Raw genomic sequence first — 20,511 nt, forward strand, 5'->3', positions numbered from 1 at the left:
TATGTAGATATTCCATAAAAAATCTGCAACATTAACAACATCTACACTCTATTTCTGATCAATTTGATGTTATTTAAATGGAGAAAAAATTGCTTTTCTTTCAAAAACAAGGAAAGTTCTAAGTGACCCCAAACTTTTGAACGGTAGTATATATATATATATATATATTAATCAGTTACCCAATCAAGGAAGGGCCCCCCAGTTACCCATATGAGCCCCCTACCTCCTCTCCTCCCAATCTGACGATTAGCAGAGCGGCATCAGGCTGTCTACAATCATTGAAAGCGGGCTCCTGAATCTTCCTGTGGTTGGCGGTTGCAGAAATATATTTAATCCATTTTAGAACAAGGCTGTAAAGTAACAATGTGGAAAAAGGGAAGGGGTCTGAATACTCCGAAATGCACTATATGTATATATATATATATATATATATATATGATAGATACATATATACACTGCATACATCCTAATATATACGGTGCATTTCGAAAAGTATTCAGACCCCTTCCCTTTTTCCACATTTTGTTACTTTACAGCCTTGTTCTAAAATTGATTAAATGTTTTTTTTTTATAAATAATCCTCATCAATCAACACACAATACCCTATAATGACAAAGTGAAAACTGGGAGAGAAAAAATAAGAAAAAGAAAAAACAGAAATACCTTATTTAGATAAGTATTCAGACCCTTTGCAATGAGAATCGAAATTGAGCTCAGGTGCGTCCTGTTTCCATTAATCATCCTTGAGATGTTTCTACAACCTGATTTGGAAAGGCACACACCTGTCTACATAAGGTCCCACTGTTGACAGTGCATGTCAGAGCAAAAACCAAGACTCGAGGTCGAAGGAATTGTCCGTAGAGCTCCGAAACAGGATTGTATCGACACACAGATCTGGGGAAAGGTACCAAAAATGTGTGCAGCATTGAAGGTCCTCAAGAACACAATGCCCTCCATCATTCTTAAATGGAAGAAGTTTGGAACCACCAAGACTCTTTCTAGAGCTGGCCGTACGGCCAAGCTGAGCAATCGGGGGAGAAGGGCCTTGGTCAGGGAGGTGACCAAGAACCTGATGTTCACTCTGACAGAGCTCTAGAGTTCCTCTCTGGAGATGGAACTCTTGGCCTAAATGCCAAACATCACTTCTGGAGGAAACCTAGCACCATCCTTACGGTGAAGCATGGTGGTGGCAGCATCATGCTGTGGGGATGTTTTTCAGTGGCAGGGACTGGGTGAATAGTCAGGTTTCGGGGAAAGATGAACGGAGCAAAGTAAGAGAGGTCCTTGACGAAAACCAGCTCCAAAGTGCACAGGACCCCGAAAAGCCTTTTTGAAATCTGACATGTTGGCTGGATTCACAACGAGTGTATCTTTAATGTGTTATCTTGCATGTGTGATTTAATGAAAGTTTGAATTTTATAACATTTTATTTGAATCTGGCGCTCTGCATTTTCCTTGGCAATTGGCCAAGTGGGACATTTGCGTCCCCCCCTATCCCAGAGGTTTTAAGGTTTCCATTCCAACAGGACAATGACAATAACCCTAAGCCCACAGCCAAGACAAGACGTGAGTGGCTTTGGGAACACGTCTCTGAATGTCCTTGAGTGGCCCAGCCAGAGCCCGGACTTGAACATCTCTGGAGGGGCCAGGAAATAGCTTTGCAGAGATGCTCCCCATCCAACATGACAGAGCTTGAGAGGATCAGCAGGGAATAATGGGAGAAATACCCCAAATACAGGTGTGCCAAGCTTGTAGCGTCATGCCCAAGAAGACTCGAGGCTGTAACCGCTGCCAAATGTGATATTTCAGTTGTTTATTTTTAATACATTTGCTTTGTCATTATGGAGTATGTGTGTAGATTGATGGGGGGGGGGGGACAATGTAATCCATTTTAAAATAAGGCTGTAACGTAACAAAATGGGGGAAAATGTAAGGGGTCTGAATACATTCCGAATGCACTGTGTGTGTGTTTATATATATATATATGTGTGTGTGTGTGTGTGTATATTTTTAACATAAAATCGTATTTTTATATATTTTAGTCCCTATATTTTAGTCCCTTTATATATTTTAGTCCCTGGGTTTATTGTCCCTGTAAACCCCTGCATTAATCCGGCCCCACACACACAGCAGAGTTTACATTTCAGAGTAGTTCCGACTAGCACATGAACACTGCATACATCCTAACGAAGTAGCCTACTCCCTTCTGGATGTTACATCCTCAATAGGTCTACTGTAGGAATACTGGGTATTTTGAAAATGAGCTAGTCAAGGCTATGTCTGACAATCACTTTCTCCAAAAGGCCTATTCCCAATAAAATAATTCGGTTTTCCTAAATACGGATTTATAATTTAGAAATAAATTCACAAACTCTTCATTGTGTGTATTTCTGCCTAGGCCTGTGGACAAACGCCTGACGTCATAATCAACTGATTATGACTTCAAGCCTCACACTGAATTGTGTGAATTTATTTTTAAAAACATAACATACATGTAACACAACACAATATCAAGTTAAGTATGGATATCGTTGGTGCAACAACCCAAGTCAGGTATCTGCTTGATTGAGGAGATTGTACAAGATTACGGTAATATTTTCTAAATGTGATGTCCCTGATTTTACATGGGCATGTCACACACTTTTGATGAATTAATTTTAACTTTCAAGATTCAGCGGAAAATTGCCACGATGATTAATCTATCAAGAGAAATTGGGAAAACTGTTGCTGACACGATATTGCCACAGGGTGGCGCACATTGTCGTGTTTTCTGTTCAAAACGATGAGAAGCCGACAGTCAAGCGACTTCTGGCCCGCCGGCTCCTCCTCCTCCAAGCTGTCAAGTACAGCAACCTTAACGTAGCTGTCCATGTAGTAACTGTATCAGATTGTAAAAGTGTTACGAAGAGCAAAAACAAAGTGGTTGGCTCATTTATTACCCCGTTCTGCCGATAGGTTAGTGGTTGGAAATGTATTGGGCTGCATGGTTGCAACTGGCCAAGTTATCTTTCAAATTGGAAGTGGTTTGACAGCTCGCTGCCTATGCCTTGCCCACGAAGGCGCCCCAACAACGGAGTAAGTCAGGACAAATATCTCCGTTATTTTACACCAACTTTGTTTATGCACTTTTAATTGTACTACACTAGCTATGCTGTGAATTCGTGACGTGCTGTCAGCTTGCTAGTTAGCAAGCAGATGAATGACTTTTTCCCACCTCTTTTGTTGATGATGCGTTTGTTTATGTCCGGACAGACAGCGTCCGATAAGGTCCAGCAGCAGTTTGTTGATCAAATGTAGCTAACTAACTTTAGCTGTTTTTTTAGCTGGCTATGTTGCTGGCTAGAACGAAGCTAGAATGTAAATATTTCCACTTGTCAAGAGGACTTGTGGGGGGTAATGACCATCTTCCAAGCTGCTATAGCCGATCTAAGCATTGTTTTGTAAAATGAGCCATGCAATCTTATTAGATTTGTACACAGAACCATATATCTAAAAAGTTTGTCAAAATATCTACACGCGATGCATTCATGGATGTTGTTTCTCAGTATGTGTGTCGTTATATGTGCATTGCTGTGCACACTGTCTGTCTGTCTAAGTGTGTGGTGGTCTCTTTTACCTGGCTTTATGCCAGTAGTCATCCTATCTATTCCTTCAATGGCTTCCCCGTTCTACCCCACCCTGAACACAGAGCCCTCACTTTCCAACCCTCACTCTCTCCGCTGTAGTTCACATAGGAGGAACATCATTCAATGTACTTATTAGGATCAGCTTCAAGTTGTTGTGGCAACACATTCACGTGTTTGCTCGTGTCGTTTTGTGTCTTTAGTATCAGTGTCCTTTTCAGTGGAATAGAGGAGGTTTGAGAGAATTACAGTACAATATGTTCCACTCTCGGTGAAGATAAAGGTGATTACATACCCAGAGGAAGGTAATAGGGCTGGGAATTAACAAGGGACCTCACAATAAGCTTTTTGCTATTTCAAATGGTCACCCATATTGATCAGGCCATACCTGGCCTGTCAGGCCGGGCCACACCCAACAAACTGGAGCAAAAAGGCTACCACAAGGATTGTTGAAGAACAGGGTGCACTGTTTTGGAGAAACGTGTCCTTCAGTACAAACTGTCACACAATGTAGGCTAGTAAAACGTTTGAACTTTAATGAACTGAATGCACACCCGGCTGGTTATTATTTTCCCGAGCTCGTGGTGTTGGCTCTATCCCACTTGGTCACTAGTCCGACCAGTGGCTGTTTGTCTGTCAGCAACCATGGAAACTAACATGCACTGTATCCGGCCTACTAGCGGCCTAAGCAACCTAAACTTGTTACTGTAGTTGTTAAACCTGGTGATTTAGTGTGAGTCAACTTCCTTTTCGCTGTCAACTCTGTCCTCTAAATGTGCATATCAGTCACACAGATACATGCTCTAGCTTCCTGTCTCTAAGAACATACAAACACACATCACATCATCTCACTCCGCACGTGCCTTTCCCCGTATTTGAGCTTCCTCGCAGTACTTGTCTGCTAATTCTAATCCGTGTTAGCCCTGTTTGGGAGTTGAAGTTCATTCCCAAACAGCCTTGCTTTCTTTGCTGTCTGAGTAAAATGGATTTGGTAGCTCTAGCCTTTTCATATGACTATACCAATTATACCTGTGTTGTATTCAGTCCTACACAAGATCTACTAAGAAACCTTTTTTATTGCACACCACTCAAACACACACTCACACCCATTGTACCATGCCCAGAGTGTGTGTGAGAGAGAGAAAGCAGCGTGAGGTGCTCGGGAGTAACTGGATTAGAGATTATACAGGAGAGCATCTGCCAGAGAGCTCTCCTACCACTAGCTCTAGGCTACCCTTACGCTACCGAGGCTATTTATTGGAAACATAAAAAAAAAAAAGAATGACAAAAATGTAACTCGTGTTAACAACTTTTATTTGACCGTTACTGTAAATAAAGTCCTACGTGTGAAGACCTGTAAACCAAGGGAATGTCACAACGTGTGCTGTTATTGATAGGTGTGTGAGTGATTCCTCCAATTTAAGTCGGCTTGTCACGCAGTAGCCTATATGTGGCATTGACACTTCTCTGTTTCTCTCTCTGTCAGACATGTCGCGACGGAGTATGAGGCTGGTTTTAGGGGGATACTACAACCAATCCTCCGAGGATGACGAATCCTCCTCAGTTTCCTACAGGGAGAGCCCTGTGAGGTGTGTGTCTTCCATGTTGTACAGTATAACCTTATACAGTAGGCCTAATACTTTCTTTAACACCATGTCAAACTCTCCCTCTCTCTTCTCTCTTTCTCATCAACCTCCTCTCTCTTTCTCTCTCTATCAGGGTCTTTACCAAGAGGAAGAGAGGGGGTCATAAAGTGGCCTCCACTTGTACCTCCAGCCGGGCCAACAGCGTGGCTAGCACCACTAGCACGATGGAGCCACTCAGTAATGCTGAGGACAACATTGGTACGGTTCACCCCACTTTCTGCATCCACGGTCCCAATGACACTCCCTCAGTTACTTTCACCGTCTACTGTGCACTCAGTACTGTATGCGTTGTATTACAGTGAGCTAGGTAGGTCAGCTTTGAATTGTAGTTACATAGCTAGGGTAGCTGCTTTGTTGTTGTTGTTAGTTAGCTAGCTGGCAAGCCTTTTCTGTCTGTGGTTATAGTTATCTATTATGGCTATTCAAAACGGACCATCTGACCCTCTCTCTTTCTCCCCGCAACCCTTGCCCCTCAGGGGTCTCAAGTTTGGTTCAGAGGAGGAAGACCTTCCAGGAGCCTCCCAGTGTGGCTCCAGCACCAGCCCCCAGCCTGAATCTGGCTCCTAGCCCCAGGGGCTTCCCCTCCTGCCAGAGCAGCACCATGGACAGCTCTGGTTACTCCTCTTCAGAGGCAAGACGTTTCAAAGGATACTCTGGATACACGTCTTTGTACGGACAAAGTGCTAGCGCCAGCCAGAGCTCTGGCGCCAGCAGGAAAAGCGCCAGCTGGAGTGAGTAATGTGTGGGTGTGTGCTTGTTTGTTAGCATTAGCATAGCGTTAGCTTGTCTAAATGCTTGAAGCTTGTTTGTTAGCATTAGCTTGTTTCTATGCTTGTAGTCTGTTTGTTAGCATTAGCTTGTCTCAATGATTGTAGCTTGTTTTTTTTAGCATCGGCTTTAACTCTGTCTCCTCCTGTAGCCCCTCCGTTTGTCCCTGCCGGTGTGGGGAAGGCCATTCTAATTGCCTTCCTCCTCCTCTTGACTTTTGGTGAGTGGCATCACACCCCATAAACATACAGTCTATAGTTATATAGAACTGCCATGAAAAGAACCAACAGCAAGCTGTGTATACTTGCACTTTTACTTTATTGGTGCTAGATGTAAGTTGTCCACACATGACATCCCTAACCATAGTACTTACTGGCGATTAAATTCACTGAGGGAACGTATAAAATGGCACTAACAGAAGTACAACACATACTATACGAGCAATAATGTAGACACAATAATGTTCACACATCTAAATGTTGTCTGTGAAACCTGTATGATACGGTGCCCCTTGGCGTATTCAGGTCTATTCTGCCTCTCTCTGCTAGGCTGCTGGCACCTTGCCCCCTTAGTATGGTCCACCCTGACTCCGACTATGACCCTGAACCGACCAGTCATCACCCCGACTCCACCCCCTGTCTTCAGTCTGCCTCCCAAGGCTATGGTAGGATCTGATAGGACCACATACCCGCCAGTCATCTCTCTATCATCTTTCTCTTGATTTGAAAGGATGCTGCATTGACGCACTGCATATGTAACCTACTCCTGGACTGTACAATAAGGTTTGTCAACTCCTTCTGCAGGATGAAGCGTCAGTATTCAATTCTGCTTTGGAAGCCAAGATGAACACCATCCTGGTAAGAGAGACAGAGAGAGAATACAAACTATAGTTCATTTGGGTGTATTCATTTTTGCTGAACTGAGTTGTGCGTGTTTCTCCCGCAGACAGAAATAGAAACACTTAAGAAGAAAGACCACCAGCAGAAATTTGTTACCGAGGTGAGTACTCTACAGCGGTGGTTCCCAAACTTTTTATAGTCCCGTACTCCTTCAAACATTCAACCTCCAGCTGCGCACCCCCTCCTCTAGCACCAGGGTCAGCGCACTCTCAAATGTTGTTTTTTTGCCATCATTGTAAGCCTGCCACACACACTATACAATACATTTATTAAACATAAGAATGAGTGTGAGTTTTTGTCGCAATCCGGCTTGTGGGAAAGAGCTCTTATAGGACCAGGGCACAAATAATAATATTATAATAATTAATCATTTTGCTCTTTATTTAGCCATCTTACATATAAAACTTTATTTGTTAATTAAAAACTGTGAATAACTCACTACAGGTTAATGAGAAGGGTGTGCTTGAAAGGATGCACATAGCTCTGCAATGTTGGGTTGTATTGGAGAGAGTCTCAGTCTTTAATCATTTTCTACACACAGTCTGTGCCTGTATTTAGTTTTCATGCTAGTGAGGGCCGAGAATCCACTCTCACATAGGTACGTGGTTGCAAAGGGAATCAGTGTCTTAACAGCACGATTTGCCAAGGCAGGATACTCAGCACAGCCCAATGCAGAAATCTGGCAGTGACTTCTGATTAAATTACATTTAATTGTTTTGCTAACCCACTGTTCCCCGGTAGGCCGTCATTGTAAATATGAATTTGTTCTTAACTGACTTGCCTAGTTAAATATTTAAAAAATCCTAGATTCAAATCATTCAGGTGAGAAAAACCTCATCCAGATAGGCCAGTCGTGTGAGGAACTCATCATCATGCAAGCGGTCAGACAAGTCAAAATTATGGTCAGTAAAGAAAACTTTAAACTCGTCTCTCAATTTAAAAAAAAAACGTGCCAATACTTTGCCCCTTGATAACCAGCGCACTTCTGTATGTTGTAAAAGTGTTACATGGTCACTGCCCATGACATTGCATAGTGCAGAAAATACACGAGAGTTCAGGGGCCTTGCATTAACAAAGTTAACCATTTTCACTGTAGTGTCCAAAACGTCTTTCAAGCTGTCAGGCATTCCCTTGGCAACAAGAACATCTCGGTGGATGCTGCAGTGTACGCAAGTGGCGTCGGGAGCAACTGTTTGCACGCGCCTTACCACTCCACTATGTCTTCTTGTCATGGCTTTTGCGCCATCAGTACAGATACCAACACATCTTGACCACCAAAGTCCATTTGATGTCACAAAGCTGTTCAGTACTTTAAAAATATTATCTCCTGTTGTCCTGTTGTCCAGTGGTTTGCAGAAGAGGATGTCTTCCTTAATTGATCCCCCAGAAACGTAACAGACATATACCATGAGCTGTGCCAGGCCCGCCACATCTGTTGGCTCATCCAGCTGTAACACATAGAATTAACTGGCTTGTATGCGAAGCAGTAATTGTTTCAAAACCTCTCCTGCCATGTCACTGATGCGTCGTGAAACCGTGTTGTTTGATGGAGACATTGTCTGTATAGTTTTTGGGGCCTTTTCCCCCAGCATTGTCCCAGCCATATCCGCGGCAGCAGAAACAATTAAGTCCTCCACAATAGTATGGGGCTTGCCTGTCATCTCCACTCGGTAGCTCACCATATAAGGCACCTCTAGCCCCTTCTTATTAATGGTATCTGTCGCTTTTATACAGTTGAAGTTTACATTTAAACTCAGTTTTTCACAATTCCTGACATTTGATCCTAGTAAAAATTCCCTGTTTTAGGTCAGTTAGAATCACCACTTCATTTTAAGAATGTGATATGTCAGAATAATAGTAGAGAGAGATTTATTTCAGCTTTTATTTCTTTCATCACATTGACAGTGGGTCAGAAGTTTACATACACTCAATTAGTATTTGGTAGCATTGACTTTAAATTGTTTAACTTGGGTCAAACGTTTCGGGTAGCCTTCCACAAGCTTCCCACAATAAGTTGGGTGAATTTTGGCCCATTCCTCCTGACAGAGCTGGTGTAACTGAGTCAGGTTTGTAGGCCTCCTTGATCTCACGCTTTTTCAGGTCTGCCCACAAATTTTCTATATGATTGAGGTCAGTCCTTTGTGATGGCACTCCAATACCTTGGAATAAACTTTGGAAGTATGCTTGGGGTCATTGTCCATTTGGAAGACCCATTTGCAACCAAGCTTTAACTGATGTCTTGAGATGTTGCTTCAATATATCCACATAATTTTCCTGCCTCATGACGCCATCTATTTTGTGAAATGCACCAGTCCCTCCTGCAGCAAATCCCCCCCACAACATGATGCTGCCTCCCCCATGCTTCACGGTTGGGATGGTGTTCTTTGGCTTGCAAGCCTCCCCCTTTTTCCTCCAAACATAAAAAAATTTAAAAAATGAGTTTTAATGACTTCAACCTAAGTGTATGTAAACTTGCGACTTCAACTGTATATGTTTTACTACTCTAAAGTCATCTTAATTCTCACTCAAACTCCTGTGGCTTATTTTTCAAATTGGCATGTTTCATTTCTAAATGTCTGCGCAAGAGTGAAGGTTTCATCAAGTTGTGAGATAGTACTTTTGCATATATTTATTTTCATTTATTTGACCTTTTATTTAACTAGGCAAGTCAGTTAAGAACAAATTCTTATTTTCAATGACTGTGTGTATCTAACCTAACGCAGCAGATAAAAAAGTGTATAATGTCCAGAGGTCTGTTTATAATAACGAGATGCTCATGTCTCTGCTCTGACATTAGGAGTCATTGTCTCAAATGAGGGAAGGCAGGCGACAAGCTGAGGTCCAAAATAAGCCCATAGAAATGCATTGGGCTTATTTTGGACAGATTCTGGCGAGAGTGAAACCTTTCACTTCGCCTCGTCCTCTCTGATCTGAGGTGGAAAAAAACTGGTGCAGTGGGTTATGGACATTGAGGTTAATTACCACATTTCTGCACTGAACTAGGTTGAATATTTGCTTAATGAAAACGACAACTCCCTTCAGCCCAGCGTCCCACATAGTTCTTGACTTGATTTCTTTCGTGAATGATTTGATTTCTGTCTACAGAAACGGTGCGTTGGGCTCAGAAAAAAAACGAACTAAACGGAATTCAAGTACTTGAACCGATGTCGGTCATTTAGTTGTTTAATTAATAACCGAAAAAAATGTCATGTTGGTTAATCGCTCAGCACCAGTTTCATTTCCAGGGTTTTATACTATAGCAGTGTTGTTATTTACATACAGAGTTGAGATGTGGTTTTTACGCTTGTCTATCCCAACAGATGGTAGAGAGACTACAGACAGACTTGACAGACGTGAGGACAGACATGAGGAATGTGAGAGTGGACAGGTGAGTGTTTATTTTATTTAGTTGTTTAACGTATATTTAACTAGGCAAGTCAGTTAAGAACAAATTCTTATTTTACAATGACGCCGTGGGCCAATTGTGTGCCGCCCTATGGGACTCTCGATCACGGCCGGTTGTGATACAGCCTGGGATCGAACCAGGGTCTGTAGTGACGCCTCTAGTACTGAGATACAGTGCCTTAGATTGCTGCACCACTCGGGAGCCGGCCGCATTCAGAAACTACCCCTAGCTCCTTATCCATGCTCCCTATGCAGATTTGAAAGGATTTAAGACATTGGTGAATAGGAAAAGTATGAGACAATCTAACATCCCAAACTAGCCAGCAGCATACCACCCTCCATACCACCCTGCATCCCACTGCTGGCTTGCTTCTGGTTGGTACCTAGATGGGAGACCAGATTCTGCTGGAAGTGGTGTTGGAGGGCCAGGAGGAAGCACTCTTTCCTCAGGTCAAAAAAAAATATCCCAATGCCCCAGGGCAGTGATTGGGGATACTGCCCTGTGTAGGGTGCTGTCTTTTGGATGGGATGTTAAACGGGTGTCCTGACTCTCTGTGGTCACTAAAGATCTCATGATACTTATTGTAAGAGTAGGGGTGTTAACCCTGGTGTCCTGGCTAAATTCCCAGCTGTCCCTCATACTATCACAGTCACAGTCAAACATATTTTTCTCACTAAATAGACGTTACAATTAAGGTCACAGTTATGAAAACTTAGGACACTAAAGAGGCCTTTCTGCTGACTCTGAAAAACACCAAAAGAAAGATGCCCAGGGTCCCTGCTCATCTGCCCGAACATGCCTTTGGCATGCTGCAAGGAGGCATGAGGACTGCAGATGTGGCCAGGGCAATAAATTGCAATGTCCTTACTGTGAGACACCTAAGACAGCACTGCAGGGAGACAGGACGGACAGCTGATCGTCCTCACAGTGGCAAGACACGTGTAACATCACACCTGCAGGAGGGCAACAACAACTGCCCGAGTTACACCAGGAACGCACAATCCCTCCATCAGTGCTCAGACTGTCCGCAATAGGCGGAGAGAGGCAGGACTGAGGGCTTGTAGGCCTGTTGTAAGGCAGGTCCTCACCCGACTTAACCGGCAACAACGTCGCCTATGAGCACAAACCCACCATTGCTGGACCAGACAGGACTGGCAAAAAGTGCTCTTCACTGACGAGTCGTGTTTTTTTCTCACCAGTGGTGATGGTCGGATTCACGTTTATCGTAGAAGGAATGAGCGTTACACCAAGGTCTGTACTCTGGAGCGGGATCAATTTGGAGGTGGAGGGTCCATTACGGTCTGGGGCGGTGTGTCACAACATCATCGGACTGAGCTTGTTGTCATTGCAGGCAATCTCAACGCTGTGCGTTACCGGGAAGACATCCTCCTCCCTCATGTGGTACCCTCCCTGCAGGCTCATCCTGACATGACCCTCCAGCATGACAATGCCACCAGCCATACTGCTCGTTCTGTGCGGGATTTCCTGCAAGACAGGAATGTCCGTGTTCTGCCATGGCCAGCGAAGAGCCTGGATCTCAATCCCATTGAGCACTTCTGCGACCTGTTGAATCGGAGGGTGAGGGCTAGGGCCATTCCCCCCCAGCAATGTCCGGGAACTTGCAGGCGCCTTGGTGGAAGAGTGGGGTAACATCTCACAGCAAGAACTGGCACATCTGGTGCAGTCCATGAGGAGGAGATGCACTGCAGTACTTAATGCAGCTGGTGGCCACACCAGATACTGACTGTTATATTTGATTTTTACCCCCCCTTTGTTCAGGGACACATTATTCCATTTCTGTTAGTCACATGTCTGTGTAACTTGTTCAGTTTATGTCTCAGTTGTTGAAATCTTATTATATTCATACAAATAGTTACACATGTTTATTTTAATTGATTCTATTCTATTGTAGTGTGGATCCTTTGGATTGGGAACGTCGTTTGAGCCAGCAGACAGCCGGCTTCTGCAGTCAGGTAGACGACCTCAAGGAGCAACACACACACGTCAGGGAGAGAGTCGCTGCCCTGGAGGACCAGACTGCCACGGTAATGTACACACCCACAAACAGGTACACAAACCCGGTCAAATTTGTAGCACCAGAGCCACGTATGTGTGCTGAATAACTGAAATATGAATGGCTGAGTCCAAAATGGCACCCTATTCCCTATGTAGTGCCCTGGTCAAAAGTACTGCACTTATAAGGAATGGGTGCCATTTTTGGACTCCGACAACATGAATGATGAGCCTTCCTAACCTAATGGATTTGGTGTCTATTGTGTAGCTGCAGCAACAGGTCTACTCTGTCCAGAACCAGCCTCCCCCAGAGCCCAGCCCCACCAAAGCCAACGCACACCTGACCACCGAGCTCAAAGAGGCCATGGCCAAATGGCTGCATGAGAATGTGCCCCAGAATGAGCCACGGATAGTGAAAGAGATTGTGAAGGACTGCAGTCCTCCATTGGCTGACAGGATGCCGGACTTTGCCTTAGAGTCCCAAGGTGCCAGCATTGTGAGCACTCGGTGTTCCGAGACGTACCGCACCCGCTCGGCATGTGTGACCTTCCTGGGCATACCTCTCTGGTACTCCTCTGAGAGCCCCCGCACAGTTATCCAGGTACCTCTTTCTAGCTCTTTTTATATACTTTCTTTGTTGTTTGTTGCCACCATGTCAATAGGAATCTCCACTCTCCTTTTCTCTGTCTCCTTTTCTTTTTTGCATTTTCTAATCTAACTAAACGTGAACCTCACCTGTCCCCGCCCCTCAGGGCCAGCCTGCGCAGGCTGGGAAGTGTTGGGCGTTCCACGGTGCGCAGGGCACCTTAGTCATCGCCCTGTCTCATCCCGCGCACATCACCCACGTCACCCTGGAACACCTTCCTGTATCCACCGCCCCCACCGGACGCATCGACAGCGCCCCCAAGGCCTTCTCTGTTTATGTGAGTCACCTCTGACACTAACTGTGATACCGTGACCCCCCCCCCCTATTCCATGTAGAATCTTCTGTCGGACATTTCCCACCGAGATGTCTGGAGCAGTACGCTAAGGACTGGTTTCTCCCTTAAAAGATATCACTCGTCTATTTCTCCCTCTGTGCAGGGTATGTCCACCGAGACAGAAGACGGCACCTGCCTGGGAACCTTCACTTATGACCAGCATGGAGAGCCAATCCAAACCTTCCAACTGCCCGTGAGTCACGTCATTCAAACTTAGTCAGGGTTAGGCTGGCTAGGTTTAACTTTTGGGGCTTGCTACAGCTGAAATCTGCCACCCTCAGTTGAGTTTCTCATGCTAACTCTTTATCCTTCCTCTTCTCTCCCTCTCTTTCTCTCAGAACCCTACCACGGCCACCTATCGCTATGTGGAGCTGCGCGTTCTGAGTAACTGGGGTCACCTGAAGTACACGTGCGTGTACCGCTTCCGTGTTCACGGACACATGGCCCCATCCTCCACATGAGAAGGGCTCACCGTCCACCATCTACCCCATCCGCAGACCTCAGAGAGGCTACGCTTTCATGTTCCGTCAACATCATGACAGTCTAAATAAATCCCTCTATTTTGCAGAATCAGGGTGGTTTCATACACTGGCTTCTGTCTAGTGCGAGGTTAGAGGTCGTGAGGTTAAAGATCTATAGTGATTTTTTTTTTTTTTTTTTTTGTGCTGACCTGGTGGGAGTAAGGGGATGGGTTTTTCTGAGATTGAAGTTTGTGTGCGTGTGCTTTTGAGCATAGATTGTTTGCATTTTGTCTGGCCACAGCAGACAGACATTTCAGATTGTACCTTGAAGGTGTGTGTATAACAGTCCTGCCTGTGTTACTGGACTCTTATTCAGTTATTTTGTTTGCTTTTATTTGTATCTTATACAACAGGTGAATTATGTTGAGAAAGAACGTTGTTGTGGATGTATATTTTGCAAGTATCAAGATGTATAGTTAATATATTTTATTGCGATAAGGATGTAATGTGGTTGCAAATGATTATTTTCTGTTGCTCTGAATGACTATCAAAGTTTTTGAAGTACCTTGCCAATAGGCATCCTATTGAAAGATGTATGATATGATTTGAGATGCTTGATATACAGGCGTTTCCGTTTCCTCACACAATAATACAGAATAGAAAGAAATAGGCAGGCACACTCCATGAGTATTGTCTTTACTCAAAAACGCATCTTAGTTTTACATGGCTTGTCACATTTATTTATTTCAAGTTACTCTAAACATTTAGCCTTTTTTACAATTCAAATAATTTTGATAGTAGTGAAAGCACATCCAGGCAACTTCCCAGATGCAAGGTACAAATCATAGAAAATAAATACATATTTATTTTGTCTTGAATAACTATTTCCTCTCAAAAGCAATGAGGCCATTTCAATGTCAGTGAGTCCAAATGTCAGGTTTTCAACTTCCAAACATTTGTAAATGGTACAAAAGTAACCTACTCATTGCTATTCTATGATTTAAATCATCAGAATGTTTTTAGGAGTCATATGTAACTTTTTTTTGTACATTTACAGTATTATTGATTTAAACATTTTGCAGTAGTGGTACAGACTAACAAAAGACTGATTGTAAGAAAATACTAATATGAGAAAATAATCATATGATTTGCTCTCAATCGCACTTTGAGGTATTTGTTTTGATCTGAAGTTACAACAACAACTCCGGGTCAATTTCTGTTTACTTATTTTCTGTTGAATTGGACAAAGAATGTTTCCGTTAGGAATGCAATTTAAATTCCTGAAACGACTGGCAATCTATAAATAATGAATGTGTATGACATCTTTTTCTACTCTTTTTAAAATACCCTTTTTTGTTGTTGTGTTACTTTCATGCAATAGTTATTTGAAAGCGAGGCATCTTAACAGGTATTTCAGATGTTTAGAATTGGGTTTTCAAAAAAAAATACTTTTAGTTAGGTGTGTGTTCAATTGGCACAAAACAGAATCTTTTTTTTTTTTTTTTTAAACAGTAGGATTAAAAAAATGTTGGTATTACCTGAACTTGTTCCATAAAAAAATGCTCAATTATTCTGTTGCCTAACATTTTTGCTACATTGTGCTCAACAGAACACGGCCCAGGTGAATGTAATAGTCATATTTATTTAATTAGGGTCATTGTATTTAAAAAAAAAAATCTTTAATCAGTGGTCCAACTTATTTAATTGATTTGTTATTGATGATGCATCAATATTGTAGCATGTAATTAATGCAGGCTAATATAATGAAGTCTTCCCTTCGACTGTTATAGCCGGGGGTGCTGGCCTGTGGTAGAATAAGGTTAAGAGTGACATTGAGGTGACTAATGAAACCTAACTTCTGCTTTTACCTCCTGATTATTTTCACTGCAATCGCTCAGCAATTCGATGCATTCATTGATTTTATATATATATATATAAAGATTTTGAAAAGATTATATTTTATTTTGTTAAAGTATAGCTAAGTACTATGGTGCTTAGGTTTTATACACACCATAGCCTTAAATCACATGGAGTTATGTCACTATACTCTCTGAAATGTGCACTTGTTCACTTTCTATCAGGGATTGCTTTTAAAAAAAGGGTCATCTGGAATTGTTACATCCATTTTTGGACTTTAAGATGAACTAGATGGTCCAGCTAACCATAATGATAGATTTGTTTCACTGATGGGGTTGTGCTTGTGTGTCGTTATTTTTAATACATTTGCTAAATGTTCTATACACCTGTTTTTGCTTAGTCATTATGAGGTGTTGTGTGTAGGTTGATGAGGGGGAAAAAAACTATTTAATACATTTTAGAATAAGGCTCTAACAAAATGTGGAAAAAGTCAAGGGGTCTGAATCATTTCCTAATGCACTGTATTCATAGTTTGGTTGAATAGGAAATACATCATATTTAATATTTTGTACCATATTTGTACTGTGTACTTGCTTGTGTCCTTGAAAGTGACTACACCTCAGCAATTTAGAACTATAAAGTTAAGATTTTAACCAGCATTACTAGTTATTGTTTATGGCCTGCTCATGATAAATAATTACTTTAGGGATTACTTCGATTACATTTTCGATTACATTTAGTTACATTTAATATGAAGTGAAAGCCCTGTAAATTTATTGGACCCTGATCCAGTGATTGATAGGAGTGATGACCAATGGGGGCTGAGTTTTCACCAATAACATTACCAGGGTGGCTATATGGATACAGTTTCTCTGTGAAGTTGCAGCCAATGAAAGAGTAGATATCAGACCTGGCCTCCACATTATAGATTGACCCTTCTCATGATCCACAAACACCCCCAATTTCTGAGGCTTCTCATCCAGAAAGAGGTGAGTAACGGGAGTGGTTAAGGCCTCATATTTATCCCTATTCCTCAGTCCCACATACCAGTATCCATTCTTAGGTCACCGTGTCAACACAAAATCCTTCCTGTTGATGGACTCTCTGGCCACATCTACATTAAACCTCTGGGTTGTCAGGGAGATTCTGTGTTCTGCCTCCAATCACACTTGTTTCCTGTCCTCAAGCATGATGAGATGAAGAGTTGCTGTATCACGGTCCAGAGTCACAGCCACTGCATCCTCTTCAGCTATTTATGTATTTATTGTCTCCTCCAGTTGAGACACAGCTCTCTCCATACACAGCTTACTGTAAACACTGATCTCATACCAGCCCTTGGTAAGTGTAGGGAGGTACAGGGATAGGGAGCTTTGGTGGAGGTGGTCATCAGTATGTGAGAGCTGCTTCAGGTCAGTGTGTCTCCTACATAGATCAGTGATTCCCTGCCTCAGCTCTTTAATCAGCCCTAAATCCAGTTTTGTGGCTGCTTCCTGCTTCTCCTGAACAACTCAATGAATTCAGCCCGGGTTCTCTCAGTGGAGAGGGCCAGAGCAGTGAAGACCTGCAAGCTGTCTGCTATCACTCTCTCTGCATCTTTCTTGCTGAACTCTACTGAGCGTTTGGTCTCCTGAACCTTCTGTAGTCACTCCTGGATCATCTGTGGTTCTTGTCCCTCCTTTATCCCCAACGTAGCCTTCCTCTCTACTAACTATTTTTTAGAGTAGGATTCCCCGACAGGCGGCCAATGGGACGAATGTGGCCCCGCGAGTGGTTTTCTGAGAAGATTATTATAATTTTTTTGAATTTTCTTTGTTGGACATAAGACTGTAAAATTACCAGGAAATCCACTTCAAGTGATTTACATTTTGTAAATCTGTTCCCAAGTATTCCCACACATAATTGAGACACATGATTAGGGGTGTTACGGTGACAGTATTACCGCCACACCGGCAGTCACCAGTCATGACAGCAGTCAAATTCCACACTGCCTAGTCACGGCAATTAGCTCTGATGCTGCTGATGTTCAGTAGTGGCCTACCAAATTTGCCTCGTACTCAGCATTCTATTGTTCCTCTAATCACTCTGACATCAATGCAAATGTAATCAAAAATCGAATCAAACACTTCATGAGAGCCCATCACAACTAAAGTGGCCAAATAACTTCTTAAAATGAAGCACGTTAAATCAGCTATACAACTGGTGTAGAGCATAACTGGCATACATACACCAAGCAGCAACTGAGTTTCAAGTTTGGGGAAAACTATTTTCTCCATAAATATGCACCTTTATAATAAAAGCATTACATGCATATTCGCATTTGTGGTCACTTTTGAGAACGGCGTTCTTCCGCTAATTTATTGCATTTTGGAACATTTTCGTTTATAGCCTCCTGCCGTGTGCGCATTGCTGCGCTGATAATGTGAAGAAATAGCCTACTAGTTTATAAACATTTTAAGCTAAACGTTCTGATCTGTTGCGTCAGCCTCATTCCTTAAAAAAGTTTGTTTGATGCTAGGGGTTGTATTAATTCCACAACTGCCCAAATCAAATCAAATTGTATTGGTCACATACACATGGTTAGCAGATGTTAATACTTGTGTAGCGAAATGCTTGTGCTTCTAGTTCCGACAGTGCAGTAATATCTAACAAGTAATCGAACAATTTCACAACTGCCTAATACACACAAATGTAAAGGGATGGAATAAGAATATATACATGTAAATATATGGACACACTGGCATGTATCCTAGACTAGGTTTGGAATATTTATTTATCTCACAGAATAGGTCAACTTTTGTACTATGGGAGCCTATGTCAATCCCCATAGTACAAAAGATGATAGGCTAGTGCTTTTGCTGTTTGTTAGGCCTACTCATCTTGTTGGCTGGCGATACATATATGTGGACCGTTCAATCAATATCTTCAATATGCGCCTCGGGGCTTCTGGATGGTAAACAGTTCACACCTTGATGTAAATTACAGGAGAAGTAGACTTTCTTTCCCCCTCCCGTATTTAACCCGAGGAATGTTCTTTGTTAACAGACATTTTCCTGACGAAACTCTAACACAGTCAAACGTGAATACTGGAACAATAATTCTAACATAGGAATGTGGGGAATGGTTAGTTGGGAGCTATAGACAACTCATTTCATATTGATTTTTATTTTGTGATGTCATAACAAATTGTATGGGCGAAATACTGTAACTTGGAAAGTATATCTCATTTATCAGTCAAGCTTCCATCCAATACGTTGTGCTTATAATATAAAAAAGTATGACATTATTTTTGTTAGAAATTTGATTTTAGGAGTCATAGGAGATAACCTGCAATCATATCCTTCGCACAGTAAGTAGTCACGTCCCGAATGAGGTCAGAAGAGCGTGTCAGCCCAATGGAACTTTCCTTTTTGACCAGAGTGCTTAAAAAGACTAGTTAAGAATGAACATTTCAGACCAGAACATTGCCAGGTTGCAGCTGTGCATGTAATGTGGTCTGAATCCTGAACCTTGAATAATCAACACGAGGTGTAGGCGAGAAGCCCACCTCCAAGACAATCACTGGTACGGCTTATTAGCTGTCCTAAGTCAGATATCGAGAAAAGCAAATCTAAGCGGGACCATCATACTACTCTTCAAACCATCCCATCTTACTACGAGTCTCAAATCACCGGATTCTCCTACCATCATCACCAATGGGAACCGTCGACACAGCTGGCTATCTTCCAGAGTGAACAACAGTAGAAAAGACGGGGCCAGACCCTTTAGGACAATCAGAGCCTTACAAGCGTGCCACTGAAAGGCCAACCCACATCCTTCCTAAGAAGGACTGGTTCCGACAGAGATAAATGGCGAACAAAGGCACTCACACGTAAATACATGAATGATGTCTTATTCCAAATGGTTGGCAGTTTGAGTGCAACGTATATGATTAATGTGAGAATAGTTATAAATGTATCCACGATAAGTGTCCCCCCCCCATTCTCTGTTGTAATAAGCTGTCATATTGTGTCAGTCCACTAGGGACCTTTGTCTCATGTGAAGGGTGTATGTTTATTCTGTGTTATTATTTAGTTAGCTAGTAAATAAATAATTAAACCAATTTGTGTAATACTGAATCATGATTAAGGCTGGGTTTTTTGTGGATGCAAGGAGGTTACGACGGTTCAGAATGATAATATGGTATGAGGTAATGATTAATACGTTGACTGTTTTATGGATGTGATAGGTAAAGACATATAGAGTTTAATTCGGGAGACGGTAACTCTTTAAACAAGCTCCTCCGGGGTGCCCCAAATTCTAATGAGTTAATTGTTACATGACTAATTTAATTGGGTAAAAATTAAAAAGATTTAGTTGATTAAATAAATAACAGTCATCAATTTAATGAAAGTAAAGTCATGACAGCAGCCTTAGAATGTACTAAAAATCAAAACATATAGCCCAACATTTGTATCACAACTAAAGTTCCATAAATAGCTCTAAATGAAGCATATAGGAGGACCTGTTTCTTTGTTAACTGCTAAACACAGAATAGCCTCATGTGTGCACTCCCTCGTGTAGTTTGGAGAAAATATCCTTTCTATTTTAGTCAGCTATGTTCAATTGTATTCTTCCTACTATAAAATAATGCCACAAAATTCTACACAAATCTTGTCTGCTAAATGAACTAGTGTAGCCCACAGCCATATTATGGCATAGCCAGATCAGAGCCTAACAGAAGGACAACTCATTCTGTTATTCTGAAATAGATGACATTTTCTTCATATCATGTTTCTTTAGACCTGTCTAGAATTAGATAATGGATTTATTGTAAAAGTGTAGGCTACATTACATGGATTTATTGGACTTTTTAAAATGT

General features: G+C 42.2%; 1 protein-coding gene across 1 annotated transcript; it reads left to right on the plus strand.

The window, feature by feature from the left end:
- The first annotated feature begins 2,902 nt into the window (after positions 1–2,902).
- On the plus strand, positions 2,903–15,366 carry LOC139410092 (SUN domain-containing protein 2-like). Its single transcript, XM_071155534.1, has 14 exons — positions 2,903–3,075; positions 5,110–5,212; positions 5,343–5,467; positions 5,746–6,000; positions 6,189–6,257; positions 6,586–6,701; positions 6,841–6,894; positions 6,983–7,036; positions 10,257–10,324; positions 12,255–12,387; positions 12,624–12,956; positions 13,108–13,278; positions 13,439–13,528; positions 13,674–15,366. Exons 2-14 carry the CDS (start codon positions 5,112–5,114, stop codon positions 13,794–13,796), a joined length of 1,692 nt encoding a protein of 563 aa, XP_071011635.1. The 5' UTR covers positions 2,903–3,075; positions 5,110–5,111; the 3' UTR covers positions 13,797–15,366.
- Positions 15,367–20,511: the final 5,145 nt, after the last annotated feature.

Source organism: Oncorhynchus clarkii, chromosome 5 (assembly GCF_045791955.1).
Source record: "Oncorhynchus clarkii lewisi isolate Uvic-CL-2024 chromosome 5, UVic_Ocla_1.0, whole genome shotgun sequence".
Taxonomy (NCBI): domain Eukaryota; kingdom Metazoa; phylum Chordata; class Actinopteri; order Salmoniformes; family Salmonidae; genus Oncorhynchus; species Oncorhynchus clarkii.